Source organism: Plecotus auritus, assembly GCF_963455305.1.
Source record: "Plecotus auritus genome assembly, chromosome: 3".
Taxonomy (NCBI): Eukaryota; Metazoa; Chordata; class Mammalia; order Chiroptera; family Vespertilionidae; genus Plecotus; species Plecotus auritus.
In genome coordinates, this window is record NC_137772.1 from 188,145,772 (window position 1) to 188,164,891 (window position 19,120).

General features: G+C 44.2%; 1 protein-coding gene across 1 annotated transcript in view; it reads left to right on the forward strand.

Annotated features, from left to right (window-relative positions):
• Positions 1–16,715: 16,715 nt before the first annotated feature.
• The window catches only part of DENND5B (DENN domain containing 5B), a 184,159-nt gene continuing 181,754 nt past the window's right edge, over positions 16,716–19,120 (forward strand). The window contains exon 1 of the mRNA XM_080659118.1: positions 16,716–16,988. Coding sequence (XP_080515244.1) covers positions 16,868–16,988 — 121 coding nt within the window. The 5' untranslated portion in view covers positions 16,716–16,867. The remainder of the gene's footprint in view (positions 16,989–19,120) is intronic.

Below are 19,120 nucleotides of genomic sequence, written 5' to 3' on the forward strand. Positions count from 1 at the left end.
ACTGGGAGACCGGGAGTTTGATTGCTTGCTATGATGTACACTGACCACCAGGGTGTGGCATGGAACAAAGGAAGACCCCAGCCAGCAACTGGAAGGCCCTGATCAGCCCTGATTGCCGGCCAGACCTAGGGACCCTACCCATGCACAAATTTCGTGCACCAGACCTCTAGTAGAGTTATAAATGAAACAAGATTGGCCATATGTTGCTAAATGTTGAATCCAGGTAACAGATGCATGGGTATTCATTAATCTATTCTTTCCACTTTCTGTGTGTTTGGAAATTTTCATAACAAAAGTTTAAGAAAAGAGTTCAATATTTATCCAATGTTTGGAGACTATGGCTGCTGTTCAGAAAAGCATACACAGGATACAATGCTGTAAATTGTTTTTTATATTTCATTTGCTTTAGTTTTTTTGTTTTGTTTTATTTTTGTTAATCCTCACCTGAGGATATTTTTTCCATTGATATTATTTTTTAGAGAGAGTGGATGGGAGGGAGAGAGGGAGGGAGGGAGAGAGAGAGAGTGAGAGAGAGAGAGAAAGACATCTATTGGTTGCCTCCCATATACATCCTGACCAGGGCTGGGGAATCAAACCTGCAACACAGGTACATGCCCTTGACCAGAAATTGAACCCGAGACCCTTCAGTGCGAGGGCTGATGCTCTAACCACTGAGCACATCAACCAGGGTTGTTTGGTTTTTTAAAAGGATTTTGTGAAATTATACATTTCAAGATAAATATAAATAGTAGTATGTATTTATCTATAACCTCCTTTATAGTAGCTTCTGTGTGCCTCATGTATTTCTAATTATAGCAATGAGAGTAAATAATTACCCCTGATTTGGTCTCAACACTCAACTGCTGTCACATTAATTGCTACCTTTGTGTAGCTACTGCCTGCTGGTAGTTAGTGGTAACATTTGAAAGTACATTTCTAGATAAGACAGACATTTTAGTGTCTAGTTCAGATATTAACTTAGCAAGCTTTCCATTTTTAGTAATTTATTTTTTTGGGGTGAGGTATCAAACCTTAATTCTGTTATTGGCTTAGTTCTTTTTTTTCTTTTTTTATCATTTTTTAATTTTTTATTGATTAAGGTATTACATGTGTACATATCTTCCTATTGCCCCCACCCCCCACCCCATTGGCTTAGTTCTTTATTATAATCTGGCCATATTTGCCTTAGAGGAGTCTCCAAAATTCACTTTTTACCCAATAATGTTGAAAAGGTGGTCCTACCATATTTAACATTTCTAGCTATAAATTTACACACACACACACACACACACACACACACACACACACACACACACACACGGTGTCTGAAAAAAATGTATACACACTTTAAATACAGTGTTTATTAAAATACATTTTCTTTTCATAATGTAATAGAATCTATAGCTATCAGCTGTTAAAGTGTGTATACATTTTTTTTGGGGGGGGGACACACTGTATCTATTAATATTTTTTTCACTGCTTCCTCCCCTGTGCCCCATGTGAGGCCATAACAAGAGGTTGGCTGGCTGCAAACCAGGAAGAGAGCCCTCACCAGACAACCCATCTGTGGGCTCCTTGGTTGTGGACTTTTCAGCCTTCAGAAATGTGAGGAGTAAATTTCTATTGTTTAAGCCACCCAGTCTATGGTGCTACAGCAGCCTGAACTGAGACAGGAAGTTTGGTGTTTTAGAAGCCTAGAGTGTCAACAATTCTGTGAAGTGATAAAGAGTTAAACTTAACTAAAGTTAAGGACAGAGCAGCTGAATACAGAGTCGTGGTTATTTTATCCATCTCAAACCTTGAAGAAATGGGCGTATAAATTTAGCATGGTTGTTCCATGCTCCTGGCTCTTCACTACTAGATAATGTTCTTTCCTACACTTAGTTAATAACATGCACATCTAAATTTAAGCCTCTTGTGTTGCCTTGGATTCTGTTACTTTAAATAGGCACCCACCAGATTATAATTTTTAATCGTTTGAAGATTGTTGGAGTCTGATATTATTTTTTTTCCTGCCCCCTCCCCCCCAAAAAATCACAATGGGCAAGCTGGAATTTAGAAACAATTATTTGGCATAGTACAATTAAATTGGCTTTTCTCCCAGCATTTTTTTTTTTTACTAGCTTTAATTATTGTTAGATTCTGAAGTTCAAGGAAATAGTCATAGGAGAAGAATTCTTTAAACAAAAAAGAAAGCGTCCATAGTTTCCCTAAAACATAAAAGGTACTTTTCATAGGGTATTCCAAAAACTACTATGTAAGCTGAAATTGCTCCCCAAAAAAGGATGCCTATGGAGGGATATTGCAGGCATACAGTAAGAATTGTTAAATAATGAATGATCATATAAACTTGGGAGACAGTTGCTTAGAAGCGAGCTAAGATGAATAAATATCCTAAAATTTCCTTTGAAGAGTTCAAGCCTAATTTAATAATGGGATTACATCTAAATGGCTGAACTTAAAATAATTGCCTCATGAATGGTATTATCGATTATGCTTGAAAAGCACAGAGGATCTGTGCTCTATTTTTAGTTTAAATGAAAGCTCTTTGTTGAGGAAGCTGAGGGATTCATTTACTCGATCAATTTTCTGAGAAAGTAAACCGCGTGATGTGTGAATGTAAAGGAAGAGGGAAACAGACTCTGACTTCCCGAAGCTCTCAGTTGCACAAGCTGGAAAGAAGAGGTTTGCATACCTGAATTAATTAACATTGCAATACTAACTTTTGTAGGACTAATGACAAGTGCCTCTGAATCAGAGTGGGAGAGAATAAATGAGTAAGATTTCTGTGATTTAAAGGAGGTGTTAGAAATTGTATCTAATATTTTTTACTTGTTTGAAGGTCATTGGAATCTGATATTAATTTTTCTAAAACTGAGAATTCAGGTTCAAATTCTGCCATGTGGCTAAGATCTAAAGACGCTGCATTGCCCAGCCAGTGTGGTTCAAGGGTTGAGCGTTGACCTATGAATCAGGAGGTCATACATGGTTCAATTCCCAGTCAGGGCACATGCTGGGTTGTGAGCTGGATCTCCAGTGTGGGGCATGCAGGAGGCAGCTGATTGATGATTCTCTCTCATCATTGATTTTTCTATCTCTCTCTCTTCCTCTCCCTTCCTCTCTGAAATTAAAAAAAATATGTATTTTTAAAAAGGTGGCTGCATACAAAATATACTCAGATCAAGATTGATAGTTTTATTTACTTGGCTATCCCATTCAGTGCTTTCAACCATAAGGTTTTTGAATGAAATTGAGAAAGATTACAAATTTATGACATGAAATCAAGTTCATCACTGAATAGCCAAATTAAATGTTTTTGATGATTGAAAATTATACATATATAAACATATATATTTGGCTCCATCTCAATATTTATAGTTTCTTATATTTTTGAGACTACTTGGGGTCTATAAATATGCAGCACGATTTATCTATAGGACTTTTAGTCAGAATTGTTAAATAATGAATGATCGTGTGTATGTGTACATATACATATATGAATATGTGTATAGTCATTTGAATTAATGTCAAGAATCTATATATGTAAAAGCCTAAGCGACTGGTACAACCAAACAACTGGAACCACTGGAACGACCAGCTGACCATTTGCTATGATGCGCACTGACCACCAGGGGGCAGATGCTCAATGCAGGAGCTTCCCCCTGGTGGTCAGTGCACTCCCACAGCCAACCTCCCAAGGCCCCTCCCCCAGGCTGGCCTCCTCTGGCCCCTTCCCCCAGCCAGCCCAGCCCCGATGGGCCCTAATCGCTGGCCAGGCGGAGGGAACCCCACCTGTGCACAAATTCGTGCACTGGGTCTCTAGTAAGTCAATAAAATAGTCACAAGTTTGAGTTATTTATATAATAACCATGATTCACAAAGTTGATAATCTTTTCTCACAGGAAAATACATACTTAAAAAAGAAAAGCTTTGAATTACAAAAAGTAATAGATGCCTGTTGTACAAATTTTTTAAAATACAGAAATATGAAAAATAAAAAGTAGAAGCCTTTCATTTTTAAGCATAAACATATGTATACATTTTTTAACACAAACAATAGAATCATATTATGGGTTTTTCTTTCTTGACTTTTTTTTTTAATGTATTTTTATTGATTTCAGAGAGAAAGGGAGAGGGAGAGAGAGATAGAAACATCAATGAGAGAGAATCATTGATTGGCTGCCTCCTGCACTCCCCCTATTGGGGACCGAGCCTGCAACCCGGGTATGTGCCCTTGACCGGACTCAGACCTGGGATCCTTTAGTTCGACAATCTATGCACTGAGCCAAACCAGCTAGGGCCTTTCTTGACTTTTCTATTCAACTTTATTAGATACAATTTTTCCATCAATGCCTCCTCCTTCTTACCATTGCATTGCATAGATATACCAGAATTTATACAACTGTTTCTTCTTGGTAGAAATAAGATAGTCACCACTTTTTAATTATCATGAACCATGTTTCAGGGAACATCACTGTACACATATCCCTCACTTGTTTATTTCCGTAGGAGAGACTCTGAGATGCAGAACTAACAAATCAAAGGGTATGAGTGTTCTAAATTCTGATAGAAAAGTTGCATTTTAATAGCTATTCTTATATTTCTGATCTTGGTTTAGTGAGAAGGAACCCAGCCAACCAGGAAAATGACTTCTACAGAAGATTGCTAAGATTTCTTTCTCATCTTATGGCTCTGATCCCCGGAGGGGAGCCTGCCTTAGCTGCCTGAGGCCCTAGTGCCATGGTCGGCAAACTGCGGCTTGCGAGCCACATGCTGCTCTTTGGCCCCTTGAGCAGCATGTGGCTCGCACAAGATACCACGGTCTGGGCGAGTCTATTTTTTTTTTTTTAATATATTTTATTGATTTTTTACAGAGAGGAAGGGAGAGGGATAGAGAATTAGAAACATCGATCAGTTGCCTCCTGCACACCCCTTACTGGGGATGTGCCTGCAACCAAGGTACATGTCCCTGACCGGAATCAAACCTGGGACCTTTCAGTCCGCAGGCCGACGCTCTATCCACTGAGCCAAACCGGTTAGGGCGAGGGCGAGTCTATTTTGAAGAAGTGGCGTTAGAAGAAGTTTAAGTTTAAAAAATTTGGCTCTCAAAAGAAATTTCAGTAGTTGTACTGTTGATATTTGGCTCTGTTGACTAATGAGTTTGCCGACCACTGCCCTAGTGGCATGTTATTGTCATTTCCTTAAAAAGAGATAGCTCTGGGATTTCTTCCCTAGAATATGGAATTATATATTTCTTTCCTTTTACATTTAGAATATATTTTGTTAAATGGAAGGGAATTTAGAGATCAACCTTCTTATACTAGAGGTGTACTTTCAGTACCAAGTAAAAAAAAAGATAACTCCAACTGGCTGAAACAATAAATGGAATGTATTGGCTCACATTAACCGACAAATTCTAGATATCAGCAGGCTTCTTGTGTGACTTGGTCAGAGTTTATGATATAATCTGCTTTTTAGAGTTTCTCTTGGCTCTGTCCTGTTCTACAAATTGGCTTCATTCTTGGCCGGGCTTTCTTTCTAGGGCTACCAACAATTCTCAGGACCGTATATTAACTTGTTGATATCCAGTGTAGGAAGAGGGATTTTCTTTCTCCAAGCATAATACAAAAATCTTGAGCCTCACACTAATTAGACCAGTCTAGGACAATTGTCCATCCCTAAATCAATAACTCTTACAAGGGACATAGGTTCCCAAAGCTTCACCCTAGAGCCGTGGCCGGCAAACTGCGGCTCGCGAGCCACATGTGGCTCTTTGGCCCCTTGAGTGTGGCTCTTCCACAAAATACCACGGCCTGGGTGAGTCTATTTTGAAGAAGTGGCGTTAGAAGAAGTTTAAGTTTAAAAAATTTGGCTCTCAAAAGAAATTTCAGTCGTTGTACTGTTGATATTTGGCTCTGTTGACTAATGAGTTTGCCGACCACTGCCCTAGAGCAAGGAGTAAGGCCAATATCAAACAACATATATGCTTCACAATGAAGGAGGAGGGGAATTGATTCAGATTAAACCACTGCCTCTTAGGGAGGGACTTCCTTTCTTCCTGCCTCCTGCTTCCATGCAGTAGGGACTTCCCCTACTGCAGCACTCTGGGCTGCTCCTTCACCTCTTACCCCTTCCTTGACTATGGATGGCAAAGTCTGACATTTAAGGTCCTCATTTCTCCGTGGATGAATCTACTCTTATTAAAGTTTGCAAGCATTGAAGATTCAGCTGTTTTCCTTTGACCTGGAGCTTGTATGGGGCAGCAATCCTATCTAATAAAGAGGGAATATGCAAATTGACCATCACTCCATCACAAAGATGGCTGCACCCACAGCTGAGGCCAAGTTCCCATAAGGAGCCTTAACGAGCAATCAGCAGGGACCTGAGGCTACACCCTCCCCCACCCCCGTGGGACTTGACAGGGGACCTCAGGCCATGGCCCCTGCCCTGGTGTCAGGCCAGGAGACCTCAGGCTGCACCCCCCACCCCAGTGCCAGGCCAGGGGACCTGAGGCTTCACCCCCCTGCCTGGCTGGGCTTGACAGGGGACCTCAGGCCATGACCTCCACCCAGCAGGGCTTGACGGGGGACCTCAAGGTGCACCCCCAATGCTGGGTCGGGGGAACTCAGGCCGCGCCCCCGCCCAGCGGAGCTTGACGGGGGACCTGAGGCTGCGCCATCCTGCTGGTGGGGCTTGATGGGGGACCTCAGGCCATGCCCTCCACCCAGTGGGGCTTGGCAGGGGATCTCAGGTCATGTCCCCCACCTGGCGGGGCTTCACGGAGGACCTCAAGGCACGTCCCCCACCCCAGTCTGGGCTGGGGGACCTCAGGCCATGCCCCCCGTCCTGGCACTGGGCCAGGGGACCTAAGGCTATGCCCCCTGCCCGGCAGGGCTTGACAAGGGTGGGACTGCCCAGGTCTGGATCTAGCCCAATGGGGGCAGGGCGGCTGGGTCTGGGTCTCATGCGATTTTGAGGTGCATATGGGTAGGCGGGGACTTTACTCTGAGTCCCGTGGTGCACCCCAGACTCTGACAGGAGGAAGGTTTTCATATACATTTTACTAATTTTCTTTCATCTCTGACACTTCTATTATAGAGAAAGGGCAAATAGCAATATTAAATTATTTTCTCTAATCCCCTTTTAATGTGTACGAATTTCGTGCACTGGGCCACTAGTATAAGATAAATGTGGATGTTCTGCAGTCTCAAATATCCCTTTCTGTGTGCTGTGCTGGGCCTGGCCTGAGGGAGAGGGGGATTGAAGGGACGTGGAATAATGCAGGAAATCGTTATGTCCACTGAAATAATTTCTCTCTTCTAATCAGCTTTATTAGTAGAGTCTGTATTTTGTTCCCCATCTCTTGGTGTTCTGTCTTACTTCTGAACTGGCTCTCACTTAGGATAGAGAGAAGAAATGGCTTATTGGCCTTTTAAAACCCAACACTACACTGTTTCAGGTTCTGGCCTCTTTAGGGCTTTTCCTTCCCATACATAGATGACCTGAATATGATTTTCCAGGTCTCTCCTTGCCCTGTTTCCTGCTTCAAATCTAGATCTTCTACCAAATCTAGCCCCCATTTTTCCTAGTTAGAATTTGTCATTGTGCCTAGGTTACTGAAATTGGGTCCTATCTTATATGCACACATCACTGTCCTTTGATGAGCCCTAAGCCTTACGTATCTTAGGTCCAACTTTGGTAACCTACCTAGGTCTCCAGTTCCTTTCTCAGACCGGGCCCTGGCCAGTTCCCCTCTGTGTCAGTTTCCTAGGGCTGGGGCAACAAATTACCACAAACCTGGTGGCTTAAAAGAACAGAAAGGTATTTCCTTAGTTCTGGAGGCCAGAAGATCAAAATCAAGGTGTCCGAAGGAACAGCATGGATGGAACTGGAGAGCATTATGCTAAGTGAAATAAGCCAGTCAGAGAAAGATAAATAGCACATGATCTCATTCATTTGTGGAATATAATGAACAACATAAACTGATGAACAAAAACAGATCCAGAGACAGAGAAGCATCGATCAGACCGTCAAACCTCAGAGGGAAGGTAGGGGACGGTGGGGGTAAGCGGGAGAGATCAACCAAAGGACTTGTATGCATGCATATAAGCCTAACCAATGGACACAGACACCAGGGGGGTGAGGGCATGAGTGGAAGGGGGCAGTGGGGGGATAAAGACACATATGTAATACCTTAATCAATAAAGAAAAATAAATAAAATAAAATAAAAATACTTAAAAAAAAAAAAGAAAGAAAGAAAAGGTATCCGCAGAGTTGGTTCCTTCTCGGGGCCGTGAGGGAGACTCCATTCCATAGCTCTCACCTAGTGTCTGGTGTCTGCAGGCAACTTTTGGCAATCCTTGGCTTGTAGGAACATCACTCCAGTCTCTGCCTCTGTCTTCTCATGACCTTCCCCTCTGTGTGTCTCTGTGTCTCAAATCTCTCTTTCTCTTATCAGGACACCAGGATTGGATTTAGGGCCCATCCTAAATCTAGAGGACCTCATTTTGAAATATTTAACTTTATTATAACAATAAAGACCCTATTTCCAAATAAGGTTACATTCACAAGTGCCAGGAATTAGGTCTGGGACATATCTTTTGGGAGGACACAATTTAATCCTTCACTTAAAAAACAAATTAATTTCAGAGACAGGAAGGGAGAGGGAGAGAGAGATAGAAACATCAATGAGAGAGAATCATTGATCAGTTGCTTCCTGCACGCCCTCTACTGGGGATCAAGCCCACAACCGGGCATGTGCCCTGACCGGAAATCGAACCGGGACCTCCTGGTTCATGGGTCAACACTCGATCACTGAGCCACACTGGCCAAGCACAACCTTTCACTTCTTAATCCAACTGTGGAAGCTGTGACTCCTATGACTTCCCGAGGCTGACTTCTTGCCCAGCCTTCTGAAGGCTACCTGCATTAGATCCTCTCTTCTGCCATCTTTTGCAACAAATAAATCTTATGACCCCTTTTGATGACGTCTAGACACCTTCTGAGATTATGGCCCACCTTGGATGCCAAGTTTGACCGCCAAATATAACCTCTGCTATTGGCACCAGCACAAATTCTGGGTTATCCTCACCCCCACTTCCCAGTTTATCACACTTTATTGAGTGGGTCCAGGGCTAGGGTTTGATAGCCCCACTGGCCCTGTCTGATTATAATTGATCATGTCCTGCTGTATTCTGAGGTGCTACCCAAGAAGCACTGGACCTTTTGGAATTTTCATTAAGAATTTCAAATATTTATAGTAATATCCAAGCACTGGTTTTCTAATCACATAATTTCTGCTAAAAGTCAAATAATGAGATATTGTATGTTAAACTATTTAGCTCAATGCCGGGCTCCTGGAAACAATACCTTACATGTAGTGTATGCTTTCTGTCTGCCAGGCACTATGCTGAGCACATTATCTGTATTGTCTCCTTTGAACTTCACAATGACCCTAGTGTGATCCCCATTGTACAAATAAGGAGCTTAAAGCTTAGTAACATTTAGCAGATTGTCTTATGGGTAAGAAGAGAGATTTGAACCCAGGCAGTGTGACCTTGGACACAGACCAAACACCCTCAAAACATGCCAGCTGAAAAAATGAAGATGGAACAAGTTTTTTAAATAAGAATTTGGATCAGTTCTGTCAATCAACCAAAATGAGTAGAATTTTAGGAACTGTAAAGTTTTGAAACATAAAATGCCATTAAAAATTGACATAATTTTTGCTTTTTTTCTTTCTAAGTAGATTTCATTGAGCTCTAATTTACAGATATTAAAATGCACCCATTCTACGAACGTAATTGAATGGGTTTTGACAAATATGTGTACCTGTGATATCACCATTTTTTCATACTGCAGAGAGTTCACTTTTACAGTTGATTTCCTACCCCTCCGCAGCCCCAGGCTGCCACTGATCTGCTTTCTGCCTGCTCTGGAACTTCACATAAATGGAGTAACACAATATGGACTCTTTTGCATCCAGCATCTTCTTGTTCAGCATATTTTTTTGACACAGTCATCACCTGGTTGAATGTATCAGAAGTTCATTCTTCTTTACTGCTGAGTAGTATTCTAGGGTATAAGCATACAAATTTATTCATTTACCTGAGGATGGACATCTAGGTTATATACCAGGAGAGAGAAACCATTCATTTGAACAGGAAAATTTAATAGTATCAGTAAGTAGTGAAATGTGGTTAATGATTTAAAGGGGTAAAAGAGGATCTAGAAGTAGCAAGTAGGATGAGGGAGAGGGAACTCTGAAGGAGCCAAGGACTTAGGGGAGGATGCCCTGCCCCTCACAGGCTCTGGTTCAGACCTCTTTGAAAAGAGCGTGGCTGTCACAGGAATGCACAGCCTGCTTATCTGTGATGAAGAAACTTGCCAAAGGATACAGGCTGGACCTAGCCCACAGGTGGCCCAGGGTTCCCAGGTAATAAGGGCAACTTGGAGCTGGTCTCTAGTAGCAGCCTGAGGGGGGAAGAACAAGGCCTGGGACTGCGGCTGGAACTGGCCAGTGAGAGCTGTGGAGGGGAGTGCTACTAGGACCTAGGTGTTAGTCACTGGGCTGAGTAAAAACATGGGAGAAGGACTGGCACCCAGAAGGGAAATGCCTTCCTGCTGATATCACCTTGTAGCGTTCCTGCAGTATCCTCAATCTGACAAAGCCTGACATTGTGCCAGTGGGCAGAGAAGAAATGCTTGCAGGCTCCAGCTCCAGCGTCACACAGCAGGGCAAGGAAAGGTGGATTTGAATCTGCAAGACAATAACTTGATAACTAGCATAGGTGATTTCTGGTTTGGGGTTATGCACAAAACTGCTATGAACATTTGTGGGAACAAGTCTTTTCGTGGTCATATGTTTCAATTTCTCTTGGGAAAAGCATACGAGTGGAATTTGCCTGGACATATGGTAACTTTATAAGAAACTACCAAATTGCTTTCCAAGTTGTATCACTTTGCATTCCAACCAGGAATATATGCATCTTTCCCAACACTTGATACTGTCAGTCTTAAATTCCAGCCATCCTAGAGCACAGGAAGTGGTATCTTTTGGTGATTTTGTCATCCCTGATGTGATTTAGTCATTCCTGATCTTTATCTGTTGAAACAGTGACTGATGTTGGGCATTGTTACCTATGCTTCTTGGCCATTTGTAAATTTTCATTTGTGAAGTGTTTGTTCAAATATTTTGCCCATTTAAAGATGGGGTTGACTTATTGAGTTGTAAGAGTTCTTTAAGCATTCTGTAGAAAAGTTTCTTGTCAGATATATGTATTACAAACATTGTAATATTAAGAGTTTTGAATGCAAAATACAATCTACCAATAGGAGAAAAAGAAGTTTTTTAAGATAGTTTTTAAACATTGTTTTAAAAAATGCTGACGAATGTGATGCCTTATTTACTTTCAAATACTTAAGTAAAAAACAAATAGATAAAACAAAAATGACAAAATGTTAATATTAAAATTAGGTGATGGGTATGTAGGTGTTTGTTATTTTAGACTTTTTGTATATTTGAAATTTTTTCATTATACGAAGAAAAAAATCAAACCCAAAGTGAATCTCTGACGCTATAAGCAGCATATAGGGGAAAGATTAGTCAAGCCAAGTAGAGATTTCATATGTTTATAGACATTAGGATTGAAAGGGCCTTTAAGATATCCTATTATCCAGTCATTTATGCTTTGCTCCTGGTTCACTAACAACATGTATGTCACCTGGATCGGGCCTAAACGGGCAGTCGGACATCCCTCAAGGGGTCCCGGATTGGAGACGGTGCAGGCTGGGCTGAGGGAGACCCCCCCAAGCACGAATTTCATGCACTGGGCCTCTATAATAATAAAAGGGTAATATGCTAATTAGACTGGACAGCCAAACGAAATTCCAGACGGCCTTCCGGACGAAGCCGTGGGGGCGGGGGCCGAGGCAGAGGCAGTTAGGGGTAATCAGGCAGGCAGGCAGAGTGGAGAGGGGTGATCAGGCAGGCAGGCAGATGAGTGGTTAGGAGCCAGCAGTCCTGGATTGCGAGAGGGATGTCCAACTGCCAGTTTAGGCCTGATCACACATCGGGCCTAAACTGGCATTTGGACATCCCCTGAGGGGTCCCAGATTGCAAGAGGGTGCAGGCTGGGCTGAGAGGATCCCCTTCCCCTCGTGCATGAATTTCATGCACCGGTCCTCTAGTAAGAGTATAAGAAAGTGAGTCAACCCTATTTACCCGGCTCTTCATGATCTGGCTCCAACTGAACTACTGTTCTCTACCCACTTTTTATACCCCAGTCATTTCTGTGCCTGGAATGTCTTCCTTTCTATATCTACCTGACAAAATCTTATTCCTCTTGTAAGGCCCATCACAAATATTAGCACTTTCATAATATTTAACTGGATTTCTTAACAAGATTTGACATCTCTGCTCACTAAATCCCATATCACTTTCTGAACTTGTCATGTGGAATATACCACATTTTATTTTTATCATCTCTTTTTGGTATTTTAATTATTTCTGAAAAGTATTTTCCTTCCTACTAGACTACAAATTCCTGAAGAAGAGGGATCATATCTTATTAGTTTCAGGTGCTCAAAGCATAACACAATGACTTATACAGGAGATTTTTGGGGAGATAATGTTGGATTTATTGTATAAGATAGAAACAGATTTATGTGAAATTGTGAGTCATCTGTTTTGTACCAAACTCTTCTTGGCATAAACTGACCCTTTTTCTGAAACTATGATAAGGGAATATGATTATTGATTTTCCAAATAACTTTTTATTGCAATAAGATTTTCCCAGAAAGTTAAAACCCTGGCAGAAAAAAATGTCACTCAAGATTTTCTTCAATTGGAATTGTGACTATTTGGCATGTTTTGTGTTATTTACAGGTTAAAGTTGGGATTATGGCCTCCACTGCAATAAATTCTCAATTCAATTCAGGCAGCAAATGCACAAGGAACAACAGCAGAATGCCAGACAACGTTCCAAGCATCTGAACAGCGATCTGCTACCTTTGAAGGATTGTAGTAAAACCTCAGATGGAGGGCACGACTTACACTTGGACTAGCTGAGCTCTGCCAGCAGTCGCGGCCTACGGGAAACAGAAGAGTAGAAATTGATAGCACTGCTAATCTGGTAGCTTACGGTGGCTGACTACAAGGAAAGTGTGGTCCCATGAACGTCTGGGGCTCTAAAGAGTTACTTTAGCAATCCCTCTTCTCCTGTTTGTGTGCATGTGTGGATGGCATGGTGGAGCTGAAGACTGGGGTTGACAAGGGGTTGTCTTAACGTGGGAACAGGATATGATCTCTCTCCTCCTCAATACAATTTAAATATTTTGGAAGATTTATTTCAAGTCATTTGTGTTCACTACACTAATTTATCTCTGTTGTTATTTTGGAGGAAAACATGTGTGCAATGACGTGTAGTTAATTCTTGATTATCCTTTCAACTGTTCATTGCAGTTTACCGCAGATTATACCTATACAGTGTTATTCTGAAGTGATAATTAGAAATGTACGCAGATATTTTCAAATTAGTGTGAAATCCTGCAATGTGTGACTATCTTCTTGAAATCTTTAGGAAAGTTTTGTCTATTTTAATGAGATTTATAGGTCATACTTCAATACATTCTGTTTGTTTGGGCTTTGTTCTAGTTCATCATCTTAAAAACATTAACGTAGGGCTTTCAAGCTCATAAAGCAGTTACTTTTCAAATGAACAAAAGTAACATATCTCTTGGCTAGTGCAAACAGTAAATTAGTTTTTTGTTGCTCTTTGTTTGATTAGTCTAGAATTTAACAAACATTCTGTAAGAAGCTATAACAAAAATAGGAGAAACACATAAACTAACCTTTTTTCCTAAAACTATGTTAAGGGAATATGATTATTGATTTTCCAAATAACTTTTTATTGCGATAAGATTTTCCCAGAAAGTTAAAACCCTGGCAGAAGAAAGTTAAAACGCTGGCTCCTAACAGCCTGGCCTGCACCCTCTTGCAATCCAGGACCCCTCCGGGGATGTCCGACTGCCAGTTTTGGACCGATGTGGGATCAGGCCTAAACTGGCAGTGGGACATTCCTCTCACAATCTGGGACCACTGGCTCCTAACCGGTTCTGCCTCCGTCACTCCCTCCCCTTCTTCTTCTTCAATTCCTTTATTTGTGTTAATCCTCACCCGAGGATATTTTTCCATTGATTTTTTTTTTTTAGAGAGAGTGGGAGGGGGAGAGACACACAGAGAGAAATATTGACATGAGAGAGACACATCAATTGGTTGCTTCCTGTATGAGCCTCAAGCCAGGGCTGTGGATCAGGTCTGCAACTGAGGTACATGCCATTGACGGAAATCGAACCTGAGACCCTTCAGTCCGTGGGCTGATGCTCTAACCACTAAGCAAAACTGGCTAGGGCTCCCCTTCTTTTTATTTATTTTTTATTTGTTGATTTTAGAGAGAGAGGAAGGAAGAGAGAAACATCGTTTTGTTGTTCCATTTAGTTATCCATTCATTGGTTGATCTTTTATGTGCCCTGACCAGGGATCAAACCTGCAATCTTGGTGTATCTGGACAATGCTCTAACCAACTGAGTTACCTGACCAGGCACTCCCTCCCCTTTGCTTTACACATTTTAGTGCCCTCTATATGAGGAAAAGCAATAATTGTATAACAAATTAGCATATGTTTATAAATAAGTTACAGATATTAAAGTTTGTGTATTTTCCTAGTAGCATGTTACTACCTAGATAATCACCCTTCTATCATCTATAATAAGAAAAGCTAATTAGACCGGACAGCTGAATGACCTTCCGATGTCCTTCTGGACAAAGCCACCACAGCAGGGGCCAAGGCAGAGGCAGTTAGGAGCAATCAGGCAGGCAGGTGAGCAGTTAGGGGCAATCAGGCAGGCAGGCAGAGTGGTTAGGGGTGATCAGGCAGGCGATTGGTGAGGGGCGATCAGGCAGGCAGGTGAGCAGTTAGGGGCAATCAGGCAGGCAGGCAGAGTGGTTAGGGGTGATCAGGCAGGCGATTGGTGAGGGGCGATCAGGCAGGCAGGTGAGCAGTTAGGGGCAATCAGGCAGGCAGGTGAGCAGTTAGAACCCAATAGTCCTGGATTGGGCGAGGGATGTCTGACTGCCAGTTTAGGCACGATCCCGCAGGGATCCCTGCAGGATCGGGCCTAAACCGGCAGTTGGACATCCCCCGAAGGGCCACTGATTGTGAGAAGGTGCAGGCTGGGTTGAGGGACCCCCCTCCCCTCCGTGCATGAATTTCGTGCACCGGGCCTGTAGTTCATTCAATAAATATAAATTGAGGGGCTATGTGGGACCAGGGTTCTACTAGATATTAGAAACATGAGGAAGCAGAGAGCATGGCTCCTGCTCTGTGACGCTTACAATCCAGCTAAGAAGACACAGGAAAAGTCATTACAGGTGTTTTGAAGGGAAAGGGCAGAGTGCAGTAGAAGATAAAGGTCAATTATCCAGGCTGGCTCACCCTGATTTCTTGATTTTTCTTCCATTTCAAATTGAAGAGAGAAAAATGAGGATAGAAGCTACAGTAAATGATGGTATCTTTCAGGAAGAACATTATTGCGTCAAGTAATTGAGGTTCGTTCTCTCAGTCCACTTCCCTGGAAGGTTTGCTTGTGTGTTCATGATACCCGCCCCCCACATCCCACCCAACCTTACAGCCAAATCCTGAAAGAAGAGATGACAATGTGGAGATGATATCCATTCAGTTTTTCACCTTTTAAAGGAGTAAGAACTGGTTGACGAGCTCCTTCTGAAGAATGGATAATCAGAGGGAAAGAGCAAGGTAGAAAGCCATGGCCGCCTGAGGAGCGGAGTTCAGGGTCGAATTCCTGTTGCCTTATCAGTCTCTGATTGTACCTGCAGTGAGAGCCGATAATATGAAATGAGTGCAGAGCAGGGAAACTGGAGCGCCTAGGCTATTTTACACTGACCTGGAAAATGTCCGGATAGGTTAGGGAATTGGTGGGGCGGGGAGGAGAAGTTGGCCATAGTAGTTCTTTTAGAGGTCTCAATGCTTTGTGGTTATTGAGTTGTCCGCCCCTCCACCCGCCAAGCCTCCCGCAGAGCGTCACCAATTCACTGAGGAAGGATGGCTTGCGAATGAGGGTGAGGGAGATTCAGGGCGAGGATCTTAACATGAGATAGGCATCTGCCCATGTCACAGTTTAAAAGATAAGGATGGTCCAGACCATTGTGGGGCAATGATCTCAGAGTGGCTCTTAACCTTGCCCAAAGCTGCATTAAAAAATTAGTCTAGCATCCCTTTAGAAGGCAGAATCCCGCGCTTGGGCTAACCTACTCTGTTGGTTGGCGGAGCGCAGGAGGCGCTAGTGTGTGTGTGGTTGCCCCCCGCGCCGCAAGCCCGGCTGGCAGCACGCACCCCGCCCGCGCCCTGCGCTTTCCCGGAGCCCGCGGGGCGCGTGCGCGCACGGCCGAAACGCGTGCTCCTCGCGCGCGCCCTCTTTGGCGTCTCCCTCCGCCAACCCCACGCGCCGGCCCTAGGCGCCCGCCCTCCTCGCGCTCCCACAGCGGGAGCGGGGCTCAGCTGACCTACGGGCGCCAGACGCCGGGCTCACGGCTGGCCGGCGCAGCTGCGGCGGAACGAGCCTCTCCCGCGGACACTCCCCCTGCGCCCCTCCCCCACCCGGACCGGCATCGACATCGGGACTGACTGAGCGCTTCTCCAGCGCCCCGAGAGGAGCGAGGCTGCGGTGACGAGCGGCGGCTGCGCGGTCATGGGCGCGCCGGTATCGCCCTAGGACAGGCGCGCGGAGACAGCAGCCGGAGCGGCAGCGAGCCTACCGAACGGCGGCGGCAGGCGCAGCGGGGCCGGGATGAGCGGGAGCGGCGCAGCGCCCGGCCCGGGCTCCTCCCCGGCTGCTTGCCGCTTCGCGCACTACTTCGTGCTGTGCGGGATCGACGCGGACAGCGGGCTGGAGCCCGACGAGCTGGCGGGTAAGGCCGGGCTGTGGCGGCGCCGCGGGAGACGCGCGGGAGGCGGGGTGCGGGCTCCAGACAAAGTCAGATGCCGGCAGCTCCCGCTCCCCGGCCGGACGGGCGCTCGGGCGGCGATTTACTGACATTGTAATGTATTTCGCGTGCTGGGTGCGTTCCTGAGCCCGCGGGCTTGTCTACGGGGCGCGGGGTTAATAACGGGAGCGGGGGCAGGGGCAGGGGCGGAGGGGGCCCGGAGGACACGGCTCATACCCTCACGCCGGTCCCCTCGCCTGCAGCTGCAAGCGAAGGCGGCCAGTGAGTCACCGGGCACGGTAACTCCCCGGCCTTGCTGCGATCCCGCGTATCCCCCTCCCACCCTCTGTGCCCGGCCGCGAAGTTTCAGCCCCGGCACGTGACGCGGCGCTCGGCCCCCCTGGGGGAGGGGGCGTGGGAGATGGCTGGGCTGGCGGGCGAGCGCCGGCGGGAGGCTGGTTGGACTTCATCCCAGCCTGTTCCCGGTTCTGCGATGACAGTCAGCCACCTTCTGGAATCCTGTCGATTTGGCAGCGTCACGGAGCTGGCGAGGACCTTTGAACGCTCGGGACCGGCACGACGCTCTGTTGACACTGCGTCTCCTGCTCCCGAGTTTCAGTAGTTGGATGTTTCCCCCTGTGTCGGGCGCACCGTGTGCTACTGCCGGGGTTTTCCTGGAACGGCTCCGTGCCTCCTCTTGACTCATTTGATGGCGCAGTGCGGGGCTGAGCTGGGGAACTGACGCTGGGAAAAGGCGCCCTTAAAGGATGGATGGTGGGTGGGTGCGGAGGGGGGTAACCGGTGCGCAGTATCGACAGGAGGCTGGGGAGAAGCGACTGACTTCATTTTTCACGACTCTTTCTTTCTGCTTGCTTTCTTGGATCTGAAGCTTGATTTTTTTTTTTTTTTTAATGGATGAGACAAGTGACATCTACCGCCTGAACTTTATCTGTGTCAGTGTTAAACGCTTAGGTCATACATAGCCTTTCAGAACAGCTTCCTTTGGATATAGCATTCCAATGTGGTGTGTGTGTGTGTGTGTGTTCGTTCTATTTTTCTTTTTGGGTGGGTGGGAGCCAGGAATAATGCACTAAATAATAAACAATAGTAAACAAAACTGTTCAGCCTTAAGATACAGCACCCATCAACCCACGTCTTAGCTAAGTGAGCATCTTTTTAAGTCATTTTCACAGCAAAACGTTTTCAACAAAAACTCTTAAGTCCAGTTTTAGTTAAAAAAATTTTTTTTAAAAGAGGATGAGTACCAGTTTTTCTGTATGTATAATTAGGTAACATGTTGTTTCTTCAAGATTTCAGGTATATACTAAAAATGTCTTTGTTCAGGGATACAAAGTTAGAAAAAAATGTCTGCAGAGGTATTTGGAGAGATTCCTCTTTTGGGATTGGTGAAAGGATTATTTTATTTTCTAGAATCCCTTCTTCCCTAAACATACTAAACGTTTGTGGCACAAGGTCACTTGGAGGCCTTCTGTCAGTGGTGACTGATAAAAGGAAAAAGCCTGTAATTTTTTTTTCTTTCTCTGTCTCAAGTCTGTATGCCTAGTAAAGCTTAAACAACACCTGTAGGTGTGGCTTGGGACTCTTTAGGCATAGTGCTAAGATTTCAACAAAATTAAACAGTAAAAAAATAATTTTAATTAATTTTCAGACACAAACTGGCTTTTCCTTTTGTAATACTATGCATAAGTGTGGGTGATTGAGATTTCTGTTCCTTATAATACTTGGTGTTTTGAAGTAACAATTTTGCCTGATAACATTGCAGTATCAAATAGTTGAATGAAAGGATTTTGAAAGCCTTCAGGTGTAGATTTTTTTTCTAGGTGTGTCCTAGGTATGGGAGACAGCTGTGAACAAAGCAGTCAAAAGTCCTTGCCATTATAGTGCTTACATTCCAGTGTAAAAAACAATGAAAATACATAGTTTGCCAGATGTTAATGCTTGCTATGGGGAAAAATAAAGCAGAGACACAAGACTAGGCTAGTGCCAGCAGAATGGTGGGGTGGTGGGGTTGCAGTTTTAAATAAGGTGGTACAGAAGGCCTTATGGATAAGTTGGCATTTGACAAAAACCCTGAAGGATTCAAGGAAGCAAGCCAC